The sequence below is a fragment of the Micromys minutus genome (assembly GCF_963924665.1).
Source record: "Micromys minutus genome assembly, chromosome: 11".
Lineage (NCBI taxonomy): Eukaryota > Metazoa > Chordata > Mammalia > Rodentia > Muridae > Micromys > Micromys minutus.
In genome coordinates this window covers 38,229,790-38,245,147 of record NC_137980.1, presented here as the reverse complement: position 1 = coordinate 38,245,147, position 15,358 = coordinate 38,229,790, and the positions used below count along the sequence as shown (strand labels likewise).

General features: G+C 48.2%; 1 protein-coding gene across 2 annotated transcripts; it reads left to right on the top strand.

The window, feature by feature from the left end:
- Nucleotides 1-312: 312 nt before the first annotated feature.
- PFDN4 (prefoldin subunit 4) lies at nucleotides 313-7,505 on the top strand. 2 transcript variants are annotated; one of them, XM_080925714.1, is made up of 5 exons: nucleotides 313-410; nucleotides 4,673-4,780; nucleotides 5,675-5,815; nucleotides 5,899-5,928; nucleotides 7,131-7,505. In XM_080925714.1, the coding sequence occupies exons 1-5, from the start codon at nucleotides 387-389 to the stop codon at nucleotides 7,260-7,262; spliced, it is 435 nt and encodes a 144-aa protein (XP_080781840.1). In that variant the 5' UTR covers nucleotides 313-386; the 3' UTR covers nucleotides 7,263-7,505. The 2 variants fall into 2 exon arrangements, with proteins under 2 accessions (XP_080781840.1, XP_080781841.1); XM_080925715.1 differs by lacking the exon at nucleotides 5,899-5,928.
- Nucleotides 7,506-15,358: the final 7,853 nt, after the last annotated feature.

Here is a 15,358-nt window from a genome sequence, read left to right as displayed (position 1 = left end):
CAGCCTTCCTAGCTTCCCTGTGAGTGGTTGAATAATGGAAAAAGAATTTCTTAAGCCTCCTGGTCCAACCAGCTGGGTGCTACCCAGAGCTCCCCCTGCTGGCTGTGGCTGGACTCTCTGGGCCTGACTATCGGCCACACTTGGTAGGCCGAGAGGAAAGTTGCCTGTTCCTTTAATTGGAAGGTACCAAGTGTTTCCAGGTTATAGTTTCTTTCCTGAGTCCTTGCCCTGGGAATTCATAGGTCAGAGCCATAGTTGGCAGCAGTGTGGAGACAGTACTGTGTTTTAGGGGAGTTTGACTCATCAGGGCTCGAGAGGAACCTCGGGGGAGGAGGGGTGACGCTCGCCCGGGTGGTCTTCCCCCGCGCCCTGTGGTCCAGTCCAAGATGGCGGCCACCATGAAGAAGGCGGTGAGTGCGGCCGGGCCCGGGTCTGAGGAGCAGTGGGTCGGGGGATCAGAGGAGACATGGGGCGCTGAAGGCTGAGGAAAGGGGGTGTCTGAGGGGCCGGGGCCACCGGATGCACAGGGCTGGGGACCGTGCTAGGTACAGGGGTTCTGCTGCTCTCTCGGCTCACCGTCAGGGCAACTGCCTAACCTGCTCAGGGTCGTGCATCTGCTCCGGCACCGAATCGGTTTCTACATCCCGGGATGTCTGATGCCGCACCTCGGTGCTCCGCCCGGAGCCGCCCGTGTCTGTCCACGCTCCATGCACCTAGTGTTTAATTGACGTGAGAGGAGTCGGCCGGAGCCAGTGTGGTGGCTACCCGGGCTTTTCCTAGTCATTGGGAAGGACGCGGGTCCCCATACTCTGCCCCCACACTTTACAGTTAGCCATTCCCCGGTGACTCATCTGGTAAGGTGGATGCTGGCTCTGGTGACTTAGTTTAACCGGATTACAGCTCTTTATTATTTTAAGACGACCTCCCATGATTGTTCACGGGGCTCGGTGTTTTGTTTTATCACACTTTTTAGAGACATGGACTTATGTGTGTGTACCACACTGGCCCACGCCCCACCCTATGAAGTTAAAGATGATTTTGAATTTCTGACTCTCCTGCCTCCACCTCCCACCGTCCAGGTGTTGGAATCACCGGCGTTTGCCACCACAGCTGGCTTTTGGTGTGCTGGTGGGGTGAACCCAGGGCTTCCTGCATGATAGGCAACTAATCTATGTGGCTTTGCAATCCTCTTGTCAGAGTTGGAGCCACCAACTTAGGCTAAACCTCCATGTGGGTTTTTATAACCCAAACGTGTTTCCTGATGTGCAGGTCTATCTAAATACAGGAAAAGAATTACGGAGAGGAAAAAAAAAAAAAAAAAAGAAAGAAAGAACAAGCAAACAACTGATGGCTGTTGGGGCTTCACTGTGTGTTCAGTACTCTTAGCGTTTGCATGTTATTTATTGGGATCTGCTGTGTGAGCCTTGTGGGAGATTCTGGTTTTTATTCCTGTTTGACTGCAGTAGAAGAAAAGCTGGGATTTAAACAGCACTCACACACCCAGGCTCTTGTCTGTCTGTCTTTGTCTCTCTCTGTCTCTGTCTTTGTCTCTCTCTCCGTCTCTGCAGGGCTGCAGGTTTGCCTCAGCACACCTGGTTTTATACAGTGCTGGGGATGAAACACAGGCCTTTCCATACGAGGGGCAAGCAATCTCCCAACTGAGCTAGCTTAGCCTTATGTTGAACTTTGGAGGCAATAAGGAGCAGGCAAAAGTACTCCTTCAAGGCTGTCCTTGAATGAAGGGTGACTGCAGATGTGCACTTGGGACTCATGTTGCCGTCCCTGCAAGGGAGAAAGATTAGGGGTGGCTCCAGGGAACTGAGCAAGTTACCTGAAGTTCCACAAGCCTGGTCCTTCCTGCCTCCCTTCTCTTCACTACTGCCTGCGGTAGTAGAAAATGACCTCCCTACAGTCACCACGTCCACCTTTGCCTAAGACAGGAGTTGCCAGCTCTCTGAACTTATAGGTCTCTTTGAAAATCGGTTGAAAGCTGCTAAGACCCCCTTCAAGAAAATGCACATGTCATCTGCTAGGCAATTTCACCTTGCAGCCTTTGGTCCCAAGGATGACTGGATGGCTGTGACTATAGCCCAAACCATTTGTAGATGGCATCATGTCACAAGGTCAAAAGGTTGGACACCCTGCAGTGTCTGCGTATTTTTGCATATGGTTTGGGAGACTAAACCAACTTCTTGATGTCCTTGCACGCCAGCTAAAAGTAACTGTCTTCCTGCCAAAATGCAGTTGAAGGAATGCAGAGGTGGGGTTAGGGTGACATGCTCGGCCAGCATGTAGAGGCCCTCAGTTCAGTCCCCAGCACCTCAGAAAGAAACAAGAGGTGTTCTGGGAACCTCTGCCCCTAGGGATCATGGGCATCAGTTACTTAGCTACTGCTGGGGACCCCCCCCCCCCACAGTCTTAACCCTGGGAGAAAAACCACTTCAAGGAACTGAGCCCAGGAGGCCAAGTGCCTGCTGGTGGCTGCTGTTTGGCCGGGCTGTATCAGGAAATTCCTGCTTTGGAAAGACAGAAAACAGCCAACTTCCAGTGCCTTTGATGTCCAAATATTTTTTGAGTATGATCTATCATAGTTTGGATTTTAATTCAGAAACCTCCTCGCCACTGTTGCTAGTCAGGCAGGTCCTGCTAGAGCCTCACCCGAGTTGCCCTTAAAGTCCTCGTGGTGACAGACAAACCCATAAATGCATTCTATGGCTTGGGGGCCCTTTAAACTCCCAAGGTAAGCAGGGAGTCTTCAAGGTTCTCAGTCTGGGAGAGTGATAATTCTCATAGGCAAAGCAACCAGGATGTCTGTTGAGTGTCTGCTCCCCCCCCCCCCCCCCCCCCGGTGCTGATGGGAGCACATTGACCACTCCATGCTGTGCGCACATGATGGGAAGGACTCTTTGAGCACACATTAGGTCTGATGTCAGGCTTAGGGCATGTGCAGTTGCTTGTTTGGATGAGAGCCTGGTGAAGGGGAGGCCCTGATTCCAACATATCTCTCTTTATCTGGGCCACTGGGCCTTCTCTTGAGACTACAGGTTACCTTTCAACCTCTGGAGAAGTTTGTGAATGCACACCTTATGCCATAGCTTACAGGAGACCAGGAATGGGTGGAGTGTGGATCTGTGAACTTCTGTCATTGGCAGAAGAGCCAGTCATTCTTACTGACCCTGCATTTAGTAGTTCTAATGTGGTATATTATCTATAAATGTTAATCACTGTAGCTTCAGTGAGAGCCTTTTCTTTGTTAAAGGTTTTATTGTTTGTGTATGTGCCGTGTGTTTGCACACATGTGCATGCGTGTGCCTGAAGAAGACAGAAGAAGGCCTCAGATCCCCTAGAGATGGAGTTACAGGCAGTTGTGAGCCACCTGATGTGGGTGCTGAGAACTGAACTCCAATCCTTTGGAAGAGCAGCAAGTGCTCTTAACCATGGGGCATCTCCCCAGCACCATGAGCCTGTGGAGACATGATCTCTCTGTGCTTCCAAAGCTAGTTTCAAACTGGTAATCCTCCTGCCTCAGCGCCATGTGCTGAGATGTGTATCACGTCAACTAGGGCCTGTCTTTAGTCCTTTCAGGTATTGTCAAGTACACTTGTTCTTATTTTACTAAGAGACTAGAATGGGATGCTTAGTATTTTTTCCCCTAGTATATGGAAACCCCTGGAAGAATTAAAGCAGTGTAAGAACTTCCTGCCCATCCTCTAACTGAACAGGAACTCTTGTGCCTGCAGGCATATGTATACTTGACTTTGGGGATAGACTGCTTTCATTAAAATCAAAGTGTGTCCATTTACGAGCTGTGTTGCTTGGCCAAATTATCTAAATTCTGGCCTCTGGTCATCTCGGAAACGGGGATATTTGCGATGCCCCCATGAGACTCCGGGGTTGAGTTCTTAGCACGCAGTGGGACTTCAGGTAGTGTTGGCCATTTTTGTTATTTTATAGATACTTTGTTGTTGAAACACTCAGCCTCGTCTGCAGATTTAATCACTTTGAATATTAAATATGAATTAAATTCCCAACCTTAAAATACAAAATTTAGGTGTATGAAGTAAAGTTGGAGAAGTGTTCATATTCATATCAGCACAGTATGCCCATATGTATTTTACCTCAGAAACAATCTCTACAAGACGGTCACTAAGGGCGTTTGACGACATTTTGCTTGCTGGAGATATCTTGGGAAAGCAGTGTCCTAAGCTTGGGATATTCTGCCTTTTGGACAAGTGGTTTTTATTATCATTATTATATTATTTTGGTTTTCTGAGACAAGGTTCCTCTGTGTAGCCCTGCCTGTCCTGGAACTTGCTCTGAGGACCAGGCTGGCCTCCAACTCAGAGATCTGCCTGCCTCTGCCTCCTGGGTGCTAGGATTATTGGCATGCACCATCACCAGCTTTTTAGAAAAATTGTTATTAATGGGATGTTTATTAATTACTTTTTATATTTCAAACATTTGGTCATGAATGATCCTATAGAATAATGGGAAAGATTGCAGAGCCATGAGCAAATGGTAAGCCAACCTGACACGTCTGTGACATCTTACAGCCTTGTGCCCCTCGGCCGTGTTGGGATGGGTATCCACTTGGTTATTGTATCACAGCGTAAGATGCCAGTGTGTCTCCACTCCATCAAAATTCTACAAAACAGCTGAACATCTTTTTCAGGCTGCAGAAGATGTCAACGTTACGTTCGAAGATCAACAAAAAATAAACAAATTTGCTCGGAATACGAGTCGAATCACAGAGCTAAAGGAGGAGATAGAAGTGAAGAAGGTACTGGACACACACGTCTGCTTCTCGTTATACTGTAACCATTAGACCTGACCATCAGCAGGCGACAGCTTCCTCATGGGCTCCTTGCCTCTGGTGACACTGTCTACTTAATACAAAGCCTGCGTTTGTTTAAGGCAGGGTCCTGCCTTGTCAAACTGTCCTACAGTGTACCATGTAGTCCAGGCTATCCTCAGACTCAGAATTCTCCTGCCTCAGCTCCTGACTTGTATGGTTATAGGTGACTGAGGTGTGGGAAACTGAGCCCACTCAAGAAGTCATTTGTGCTCCTGAGAGAGGTACAGAAGGTAACAGTGAGTGAGGCTGGGTTCAGTGCAGGTTTTCCCGGCGTACTTATGTAGCCACGCCTCAGAATCTGGCTGCAGGTCACACCGCACTTGTGTTTGCTGATTCTGGGGCCCTGCAGACTTAGGGACGCATGCTGAGGCCGTGTGCTCTGTAACCCTTGAGGCCCGTGCGCAGCTTCTGTGTAGCTCTCTTGGGTACTTGGGGCTGGTGCGTTGCATTGGATGTAAGTGTTGTGTGCTCACACTCTCTTCAGCAAGCAAGGCAGAGAGGGAACAGGCATCTTCTGATGCTTAGGTTTTGTTTCTCTGGGGTGACAGGATTCGCATGGTGAGGAACTGTTAAATTAGGAGGGTTGGCTATGGACACCCACTGTTCACCACAGGAAAGAGTCTTGGTACATTTTAAAGTTACCTAGAGGGTGAAGGTGCTGTGCTGGCTCCTAAGTGAGTCCATGTGACACGTCTCCATGTGTGACAGTAGCTGCTATGCTGTGGTCCCCAGAGAGCCCAGGTGCCTGCATAAGAGCCTGCTCTTGGTTCCGTGAGGAAATGTTGAGCGTGTGTTCATGGCTGTTCTCTCGCCTGATAGAAGCACCTCCAGAATTTAGAGGACGCTTGTGATGACGTCATGCTGGCAGATGACGACTGCTCAATGATTCCGTACCAGATTGGAGACGTTTTCATTAGCCACTCTCAAGAAGAAACACAGGAAATGTTAGAAGATGCAAAGGTATGTGAGAATCTTGCCCTGGGCAAAGAAATGCAATCTTCAAAGTTGGGAAGTCTGTCATTATAAAGAATGCATAATTACAGGTGGAGGGGAACAACGGTGTCTGCGAACAGGTAGGGCTCTGAGCCTCTGCCAGGGTGGTTTTATTTCATCCAATGGCAGTCCGTCAGCACAGCTCAGAGAGGCCAAGGCCCCTGACTGTGGTCTTCTGGTCCCCGAGCTTTGCTTCTGCTGTCAGCATTGAGCATGCTCTAGTGTGTTATGAAGTGAAAGGGACCCTGGAGCTGCACTGTCTGGTGTCCCGTCAGTGGGGACCTGTTTCTCTGTCAGTGCCCTTTCCTCCTCCTCCCCTCCCCATCTGTGTACCTGCTTCACACATGGGTCAGTTAACATTGTGTGCGGAGCATTTTCTCTATCAAATGCTCATTTATCCCGCACTGATCTGGAGCCACAGAGGCCTCCAGCACACCGCTGTCTTAGGATCTGTTTGAGGCCGTCTTAATGGTGTGATGGGCATTGATTTGCTCACTGTGGCCTTACTAGCACTAGTTTGTTTCCGATTCTATGCTGTGGCAATGTTTTAGTGAGCGATCTGAGACGTAAGTCTTGGTTCAGGTTTAGAAACTTGTGTTGAAGGAATAAGAAGCTTGGTCATGGCCACAGAGAGCAGTGTGACGTTAGCCCCGTGTGCCTTCCAGCCTGTGTGTGACATCCGTGCCAGCTGCCCTAATGCTGTTGCTTTGTTAGCCTTGCTACTTAAATGTTAGTGTCTGCTTCAGATTCCTAAAGCAAAACTTCCCGCTGATTAAGTCTACATCTAATAAGCCCTGAGAAGGGGCTGGCGTGATGGCGTGGTGGTTGTGAGTGCCGGGTGCTCTTTTAGAGGACCCAAATTTCGTTCCCAGAACCCACATCATGGGATCACAACAGCCTGTAATCCAGCTCCAGGGGCAGCCTCTTGAGACTTCCAGGACATTGCACTTTTGTACAAACACCCACACATAGACACACACGTAAGTAAAAACATAAAAGCAGGGGCCGGATCGTGGCTCAGGGGTTAAGAGCCCTGGTCACTCTTCTTGAGGTCTCAAATTCAAATCTCAGCAGAGACTGAAGATGCAGCCGCAGCGCCATGGCTGGTGTTGCCCTGAGGTCCTGAGGTGAAGGTTGCACATTCTAGCCTTGGGTTTTGATCGAATTACTACTGTCACTTTGCTCCAGACTGGTTTAGAGTTTTTACGGAACAGTCTCTCCATTATTCCGACCATGTACCCATCCAGCTGAAGGTGGTTAATTTAAACTGTTTCTTTTCCAGAAAACTTTGCAAGAAGAGATCGATGCCTTAGAGTCCAGAGTGGCGTCCATCCAGCGGGTGTTAGCCGACCTGAAAGTACAGTTGTACGCGAAATTTGGCAGCAACATAAACCTTGAGGCAGATGAAAGCTAAACATTTTATAATACTTTTTTTTTACCTTGTTTTAATAAACTTGAATATTGTCTTAAATGATAATTTCCCTTCTCCAAATGAAACAAAAGGAAAACTTTCCTTTTTAAGAATTTTCATTTAATTAATGGAAACGCCTATTTTCACATGTCTTGCTTATTTATTTTGTATTTTTAAAAGAAGACAGTATTCATGTATGTATTTTGCATAACGATTGTATGGACTTTAGGAGCTTTATGTCATGTTATTAAAATCGGTTAAACTGTCCTTGTTTCTATATTCTTATGTAAGAACTCTTCAGTTTTCTTTCTTAAGGAACCGTAGGATTAGACAGACGGTTCAGTGGTAAAGTGCTCACTGTTGAGCCTAATGGGCTGAGTTTGATCTCTGGTATCTACAGAAGGAAAGAACCAACCCTTGAAGGTTGTCCTCTGACCTACACACACACACACACACACACACACACTGATAAAATGTAATGAAGTAGCTGCCGATATTTGCCACAAGAAGGGTTTTTTGTTTTTTATTTAAAAGACTTATTATTTTTTTATTCCTGTGTGTGTGTATGTGTGAGGACCTGTGTACTCTGTGATGGTGACCATGGTGACAGACTGAGGCACAAGCCGTGGTGGTGAGCCACTGGATTTGGGTGCTGGGAACCAAACCCAGGTTTTCTGCAGGAGCATAGCCAGCTTCCAGCCTCTGAGGAAAATTTTACTGATTTTAAGATAGGATCTCATTAGGTAGGCCTGGTTAGCTTGAAACTCAGCATGTAGACCAGGCTGGCCTTGTACTCACAAGAGACCCACCTGCCTCTGCCTCCTGAGGACTGGGATTCTAGGTGTGTGACATCATATCTAGCCTTCTCCCATCCCCTTTTTCTTATTTATTTATTTACTTTTTTAAAGAGGAAAGGAAACTTAGCCGTTGTGACCTGCTGTTTAGCCACCTGATTTCAGTGGCTTCAGGTTGAAGCCGGAACAGTGAAGCCCAGTCTACACCTCCTGTATGACTGACTTCACAGCCAGAGCGCTGGCACTCGCTAACAATCTGTAGGCATACATATAACCCAGAGTCTTAGACATGTGCAACACGTGTATCTCAGTGTTACGGATATCGGTAATATTCAGACGGAACAATTCATGTCAATTTTCATGCAAACAGGAAAGCACATTTGAGAAATTGAGGTCTATAGAAAAGAAGTGTTTACTTACCTTCTTTTATGCATTCGTGTGTGGGCACGTGGAGGTCCGAGGTCCACTTGCAGGATTATCTTCTACTGTAAGTTTAGGGGATCGAACTTGGGTTATCAGGCTTGTCCACAAGCTCTTTTACCTGCTGAGCCATTTGCTGGTTCCAACGCTGTTACAACGCTGGGCCTCCTCAAAACTCCCCAAATACGCCACTGACCGGCTCCTTTGGGGCGCATGCTGGGGTTTGGAAGGCCTCTACATTAACTGTCCAGCAGATGGCGCTGGTAGGCCAGGCTCACAAGAATAAGGCAGCTTTCAGAAGAGATTGTTTAACCTCCAGGGATAAGCATGGCACTGTCATATTTTTGCTAAGGGTTTGCAAAGGTAAATGAATATATAATCTCTAAAATTCTTAACAAAGACACGCTTTGAGATTTATTTGTGTATTACCCACCCTGGCATAGACTGACCTAACTGCAAGTACCTCTTGAGGCCAGAAGAGGGCGTCAGATCCTCTAGAGCTGGAGTAAACCACATCAGATCCTCTAGAGCTGGAGTAAACCACAGTTGTGAGCCACTTGGTGTAGAAGCAAACCTACCTAGGCTCTCTGTGAAAGCAGCAAGCGGTCTAACCACAGAGCCACCTCTCCATCCTCAAAGCAAACTTAAAATTCTGAGACAGGGGTCTCCATAGTTCTGGCTGGCCTTGAACTCATAGATCCATAGGCCTCTGTCTCCTAAATGCCAGGGTTGAAGGCATGCACCACCAGGCTTGGATTCCAAGCCAGAGTAGCCTAGGCTATACGGCAAGATGGCCTCAAAAGCCAAAATCAGGGTTTGGGAAAGATAGTTCAGTGGTTAAGAGCTTCAGAGGCTGTACTGCTGTTGCCAAGGACCAGCGCCCATGCTGGGTGGCTCACATCCTGTAACTTGAGCTCTAGGGAATCCACCATCCTCTTCTGGCTTCCGAGGACTCACAACCTTACACGTGCAAATACCGCTCCCCACCCCCCCCACAGAAACATATACATCATTATAAATAGGATTTTTAAAAATCACATCAAGCATCGACAAATCAAAAGACAACTAGGGGCCTGAGGGCTCTGCCTCAGAAATGGGTCGGTGTTAACTAATGATCTGCTATCGAGTGCATCTGGTCCCCCTTGATTGTCTTACCTTGGACGATACAACAGGAAGGCCTTTCTGGATGTGGGCTGTGTGCCCTGGAGCTCCCCAGCCTCCTGAGTTGTAGGAAGGAAAACTGCTCTTGAAAAATTACCTGGCCCTAGGCCGTCTGCTTTAACCACACAAATGAACTAAGATGCAAGCCCGGGGGGGGGGGGGGGGGTGATTCTGAAACAGCAAGAAGACTGGCCTGGTTCAAATAATGCTTTGCTTTAGGAGTCTATCTTCGGAGCAGACTGGAGCCCCCCAACCTGCCAATCTGATCTGACAAAGAGCATCCATGAAACACAAGAGCATCACGCTATTTGACCTATGGGCATAGGGCTCAGAGTGGCTGCAGGCATCTGGGCTGCTGGTACTGACTGCCGAAGATTAAACTGTGGGTGCTGTGGCCGTATTCCTATGAGGAGGTTAGCAATGGTGGGAAGGAGGCAGGCTGCAGATTTCAAGCCGGTGCTGGCTGGAAGGAAAAACCTTAAAGACAAGGCTTAGGGAGAACAGTGTGTCTGTTTCCCATCTTTCTAGGGTCAGATCCTCGGCCCCCACATCCCTGATGAGCTAGCTGGACTGACACAGGTCTGTGGTAGTGGAAAGGGGAGAACAGGTTTTGCTCAGTGGCTGCAACAGAAAGAAGAACAAATAAACAGCTCCAGTGGCCTCTCACAACCTAAGTCTGCCTCTGAGGGTGCTGACATTCGTAGCTAAGAGGTTCAGGTCAGAATGGTCCTGCCTGTGGTGGTTTGGATAGGTTTGGCCCCCGTAGACTCATGATGTTGGATGTTTGGCTGGGGGGTGGGTGTCGTGTGGCACTGTTAGGAGGTGTGGCCTGGTTGGGGGAAGTGTGTTGCCATGGAGATGGGTTTTGGGGTCTCCTGTGCTCAAGCCACTCCCACTCTGTCACAGGGTCTCCTCTGCAGCCCGTGGATCAAGATGTAAAGCTCTCAGCTTTTCCAGTACCATGTCTGCCTGCGTGCCGCCATGTTTCCTGCCGTGAGGATAATGGACTGAAGCTCTGAGCTGTAAACCAGCCCCAGTGAAGTGCTGTGCTTTAGAAGACTTGCCTTGGTCATGGTGTCTCTCACAGCAATGGAAACCTTAACTAAGACCTCATCTACCCATCTCCGCCTCGGCTCTAGTCTCTCCTGCCTGGTCGTCAGTTTTTTAGCTTTGAGAAACTGGTCTGGGAATCAAGCACCCGATGACAGGCACAGGTTATAGCCGCCCCGCTTCCCCCCTTTCTTCTTCCAGCATGCCATCCCTGGGGAAATGCCAATTCCTCGGAATTTGTCTCAAAACCGATAAACAAAGTGAGGGCCATAAGAGCCTCCTGAGAATGTCCTCATTCCTGCCAGGACTGCTACGGAGAACTGGATCCTGGCGGTCCTGGAGAAACTGGGTTCCTGGAAGTCAAAAGGCGATCCTCAAAAGCAGGGAAAGGAAGTGCCTTCAGAGCAACCACATCGGGGAAAGAGGACCAGTGGGCCCTGTCTTCGGAGTCCTGACACAGAGATTGGGCTTAAACAGAAGCTAAGGGGCATACACAACCGAGTGTCCTGTCTGTCACAGGTCCACCTGTCCTTGTCAGTCCGGTCTTCCCTGCACCCTGGTATAACAGTTGTCAGAACTTGTGAGCTCGCTCTCCGAGGGGGCAACATGGGGACAAGCCTTCCCTCAGGCTGGCACTGGGGCCTTAGCCTTTCCTTTCTCTAGCATGAGGCTCCTGGGAAATTACAATTTCTTCTTTAGAAATGTGTGTGTGTGTGTGTGTGTGTGTGTGTGTGTGTGTGTGTGTGTGTGTGAGAGAGAGAGAGAGAGAGAGAGAGAGAGAGAGAGAGAGAGAGAATCTGCTGCCGCGTGCATGTGATATGGATCTTCCTGAAGTTTCCCTTTGCTGTCAACACATCTGCTGCATCACAACCACCCACCACCACAATAATAAATAAAATTCAAATTAAAGAGGAAATGACAACACAGTGGTTATAGGAAATGCTCTCCGAGGCAGTATAGAAATTAGGTATATTTGTACTCTTTGCGAAAGCTTGTGCTGGCTAGTTTTATGTCGACTTGGCACAAGCTAAGGGTATGTTAGAGGAGGGAACCTCAGTTAAGAGAATGCCTCTGTAGGATCAGGCTGCAGGCAAGCCTCTATGGAATGTTGTGTTAGTGATTGATGGGGAAGGCCCAGTTCACTGTGGGCAGGGCCATCCCTGGGATGGTGGTCCTGGGTTCTATAAGAAAACAAGCTGAGCAAGCCACGGGAAGCAAAACAGTAAACAGCACCCTCCATGGCCCCAGTGTCAGCTCCTGCCTCTGGGTTCCTGCCCTGGCTTTCCTCAGTGACTGCTCCCTGGAAGTGTAAGCTGAAACCCACTCCTTCCTCTCCTGCTTACCTTCTCTGGTCACGGTGTTACATCAGATCAACAGAGACCCTGACTAAGACAAGCTTTTTCTAGAGGATTAAATACCAGGGAAGGCAGGAAAGGGGACTGAAGGAGAAACACAGCTGGAGAGACAACAGGAATCTTCAATAATCCTCACGCTCTATTTCTTGAGGTAGAACATGGGCCCACCACTGCTGTGTTTCAATATGTGATCCCTCTTTTTCAGATGAGGAGACTGATTTTTTCGGATGTCTGGAGAAGTCACTTCCGAAGCCTACACTGTCGGGCAGGCAGCGCAGGCCTGGACCTGTTACGGCTCTGTGTGACCTCGCCGTGTCTTTTCTTGCTTGCGTTCAGGGTGCGTTGCAGCTCCTGTCATAACCTGGCTGAAGGACTGTGTGAGATCACACAAGCATTTCTGTGCACTCCCCACAAGTCCTGGGATGAAGTAAGGGCTCCCTCCATAAATACTGTCTACTGTGGTTAGCCCTGCAAAGGCCCAGGGGCTCTGTGGGGCCACCGGAAGCCATGCAGCTAGGTGACGTCACATTAGTGCAGGTTACTCCACAGTTAATAAGGTGTGGACCAACTCTTAAGTGAATTCTGTAGTGTTAACACAAAACCACGACTCTCACCCCCAAAGTGATCAGAGAGTTGATTCTGGAGCCAAATATGAGTGGCTGCAGCCATGGGGCTCACGTTTGGTTACTCTAGATTCCATTATCTGACAGGGCAGTAGTTTAGGGAAGCACTCACAGGAAAAGAACAAAGAAAGGCATTGAATGAAGACATTGGAAGCATCAGAGAGATGGTACAGACAAGCAGGCAACCTCACCTGTGAGCCTCTGATGCTACCTTTGAGCATCCTTAGCCTTCGATTGGAGGGAAACAGGGTTTTGTTACATTTAATCTGTTAATCATAGAACATTCAGGCAGACACACACGGACATGGGCAAGAAGCGGCTAACAGGAGCTAAGGATAGCATGAGGGAAATTATGATCAGACTCTGAACTTGCAACATTCCAATCTCTACCTACCACTGAAGATTGAATCTGTCCACCAGCCATTGCCAGCATAGCTTCTTTTCAGGAATTCTCTGTTATAGCAGGAACTCTGAACACATCGCGTCCACAAGCGTATCCATGAGCGCTAAGTAAATGTACAGAGATGGTTATAGTAACTTTTCTCTACCCCCTGTCTTTTAAAAGAAAAACAAACACTTTCCTGGGGCTATGAGGGCTGTGGTCCGGATGTTTCCTGCTGTAGCTAGTGGGGGAGTGGGTCCTGCCTGATGCAGGTGAGGAGTGGAGTTCTTTGGGGAGGAGGGGGATCCAATTGGAAAAGACCATGTTAAGGAAGAACTCTGTGTTAACCGTGTTAACACAGAAGGATCTGGTTTTTCTAGTTCCTTTAAACACTCGCTATAAATAAAGTACCCAAGCAGTGGCATTTGGGTTTGAATGATACTGGAATGGTTTTGATTTAATGAAAAATCAAAATGGGAAAAGTAAAATGCTGTTTCTCCCCCCCCCCCCCCGTGTGTGTGTGTGTGTGTGTGTGTGTGTGTGTGTGTGTGTGTGTATGCATGTTTCCAGCCTGTGTGTGTCTGTTCCTTCCAGAGTTGAGTCCTGTGGGAAATTTGCTATTTGTATAGCATCCCCCGAGATGCATATGATGCTGGACTAATAACCACGCTTTGGTGTTTCGTCTGACTTGATCTGATACAGAATGGAATTAGAGAGGGAGAATTGATGGAATACTCGAAAGTTCTAGAATCCCAACATCCTCGTGTAAATAATGAGCCACGCCTTCAGAACCGATGTAGAATGCCCAGGTCTATTCTCAGGTGTAACAGTTTATTGGTGGCCATCTAAATAGGCAGAGACCGTGACACAGAATGCTTATTCTCTTGAACTGTTTGCTTACAGTCTGGACTGCTGCAGGAAGCCCTTGAGGAAGTTCGGGAGGGAAGGAAACCCTCATCCTGCTTCTATCGTATGTGTGTGTGGGATTTAAGTTGATCTTTGTCGGTAGGATGTTTGCAGCCCTTCATGGAAATCTGTAAAGGCAACCAGACACACTCAGAAATGGCAAATGTTACATCGATGCAGCTTGGAATCCCCTTTACGTGATCCCCTGAAGCAGAAACATAAGGGTTCTTTGAAGAGTCAGTTTGTTGGACGGTGCTTTGCTAAGGCAAACGGGTGAAGGAGTGTCTCAAAAGGGGTCACAGGTGAAAGGATGTTTTGCTAAAGCAAGCACATCAAAGAAGTCTTGAAGGAGTCTTTGCTAACGACATGCATGAACTGGTTCAATTTGCGTTGGTTGCTGAGCTCCGTTTGTCCTGACTTCATAGAGAGACATCACTAAAAAACTTCTGGTGTTGCTCTGGTGGCTTCTTGCCGCTTCCTCAGGCACAGGGAAGACAGACTAATGCGCTGAGGCAAGACATGAGGTAAGGCAGATCCAAGGAGGCTTCTATAAAAGAGGGATTTTGTGCTAAAAGCACCCTTTCTTAGACCGTTGGCATTTGGAGAGATGGCTGTAGCCAAGTAACTCAGCCCATCACCAGGAGGAAACAGCCTCTTGGCTTTGGGCAGCTGTTGCCATGTTGGGATGTATGGCAGAATTCTGATTGGTCGGGGGAAGCGTGACATCTGCGTTGATTTGTGTCATTATTTCTTTTCTGTTGCCGTGATAAAATACTCCGACAAAAGACGGTGCAGTGAGAGAAAGGTTATTCTGATTCATGGTTCCAGGGCAGAATCGGCTCTGATGGAGACATCGCAGTGGCCCGAGCTTTAGGGAGCTGCTCACAGGCATCCTCAGTCAAGAGGCAGAGAGCAATGAGTTTATGCCACTGAGTTCCATTTCTGCATCTACACAGTCTATGACCCTAGGCTAGGAACGGCGACACACCACACACTGGGGACGGGTCTTCTGCCCCAGTCCGCTCAATCAAGACAAGATGATCCCAAACAGTCTTGCTCAGCCGCCCATCTCCCATGTAGCTCCAGCATCTGTAACTGACACTAACCATCACACTGTGCACATGAAACCTCTCAGTTTTCAAATGTTGTCAAATCGTTCGATGTTAAGGCATTAAGGAGCAGGAAGCAAGGCTAGGGGGGATGTCACACACATGCAGTGCACAGACCAGCATCGCCTCGCAACTCCAAAGAAGACAGCACCAGCCGTAGGAGTCCACGCGTACTGACGAAAATCCTTTCAATTAATTGCGAGATAAATCAGATCTTGCCTACCTCAGACCTTCAAATCAAACAGCATTATTCAACAATGTTTCCCATCTTCTGTCTAAAGGAGGGTCCCTTTAAATAA

Bases quoted from the DNA above. Each gene is read 5' to 3' on its own strand.
- PFDN4 (XM_080925714.1), top strand. From the start codon at position 387: ATGGCGGCCACCATGAAGAAGGCG. The intron at 411-4,672 runs GTGAGTGCGGCC...CATCTTTTTCAG, and splicing joins CGGCCACCATGAAGAAGGCG to GCTGCAGAAGATGTCAACGT. The intron at 5,816-5,898 runs GTATGTGAGAAT...GCATAATTACAG, and splicing joins AAATGTTAGAAGATGCAAAG to GTGGAGGGGAACAACGGTGT.